The following is a 718-nucleotide window of genomic DNA, read 5'->3' as shown; positions in this document are numbered from 1 at the left end:
AAAAATAATCGGCCGATTCATTGATTTTTAAAATAATCGTTAGTTGCAGCCCTAAACTTGATGCTTGGTGAACGTACTAACCTTTATCTAGAGGCCTCCACCATGTTAGGTGAACTAAATGAAGCTGTTCTGGTTTGCAGTATGAGACGTCAGTGGGCTGTGAGAACCCTGAGAGCATCCAGTCAGCTTCAGAGCTGGTAGAGTCTCTACTGCCGAGCTCAGAGCATCCAGCTCCGCTCCAGCCGGTGGCGTATCACATGGTCAACAGGAGATACAGCGAGTTCCTCAACCTCCAGACCCGGCTGGAGGAAAAAGCAGAACTGCGGAAACTCATTAAAGGTAAAGATGGCCGTCTTTTAATTTCCAACTGCGCTGCAAAAATTGGAGTCTAAATAAGTGATTTTTTTCGAGTTTTTCTCGAATTGAGGAGGTAAGTGAGATACTTTGCCAATGGAACAAGACAATTTGCATAGAAAAATCAACTTCATTGTCTTATTTCAGGTGCAGATTATCTAATTATGTTATTTTAAGATTAAATTAATCATTCCATTATTAACCTCCTTAAATTGAGGGTAAATAAACTAACTTTATGAACTGTTTTACTTATTTCTAGATTGTACCTGTCTAGCCCTCAGAGTGAGGACCATATTTCTAATTTCATCATCATTTTGAGGACCAGTTGTTGCAAAGTGAGGATATTCAGCTGGTCCTCACAAGC

General features: G+C 40.4%; 1 protein-coding gene across 1 annotated transcript in view; it reads left to right on the top strand.

Moving 5' to 3' along the window:
- Positions 1-718, top strand: part of snx19 (sorting nexin 19) — a gene marked incomplete at its 3' end in the record, with an annotated part of 59,011 nt that overhangs the window by 8,304 nt on the left and 49,989 nt on the right. The window contains exon 5 of the mRNA XM_015402917.1: positions 141-339. Coding sequence (XP_015258403.1) covers positions 141-339 — 199 coding nt within the window. The remainder of the gene's footprint in view (positions 1-140; positions 340-718) is intronic.

This window comes from Cyprinodon variegatus, unplaced genomic scaffold (assembly GCF_000732505.1).
Source record: "Cyprinodon variegatus isolate N-32 unplaced genomic scaffold, C_variegatus-1.0 Scaffold1409, whole genome shotgun sequence".
Lineage (NCBI taxonomy): Eukaryota > Metazoa > Chordata > Actinopteri > Cyprinodontiformes > Cyprinodontidae > Cyprinodon > Cyprinodon variegatus.
The sequence above is the reverse complement of the archived record's forward strand: the minus strand, read 5'-3'. Positions and strand labels throughout refer to the sequence as shown.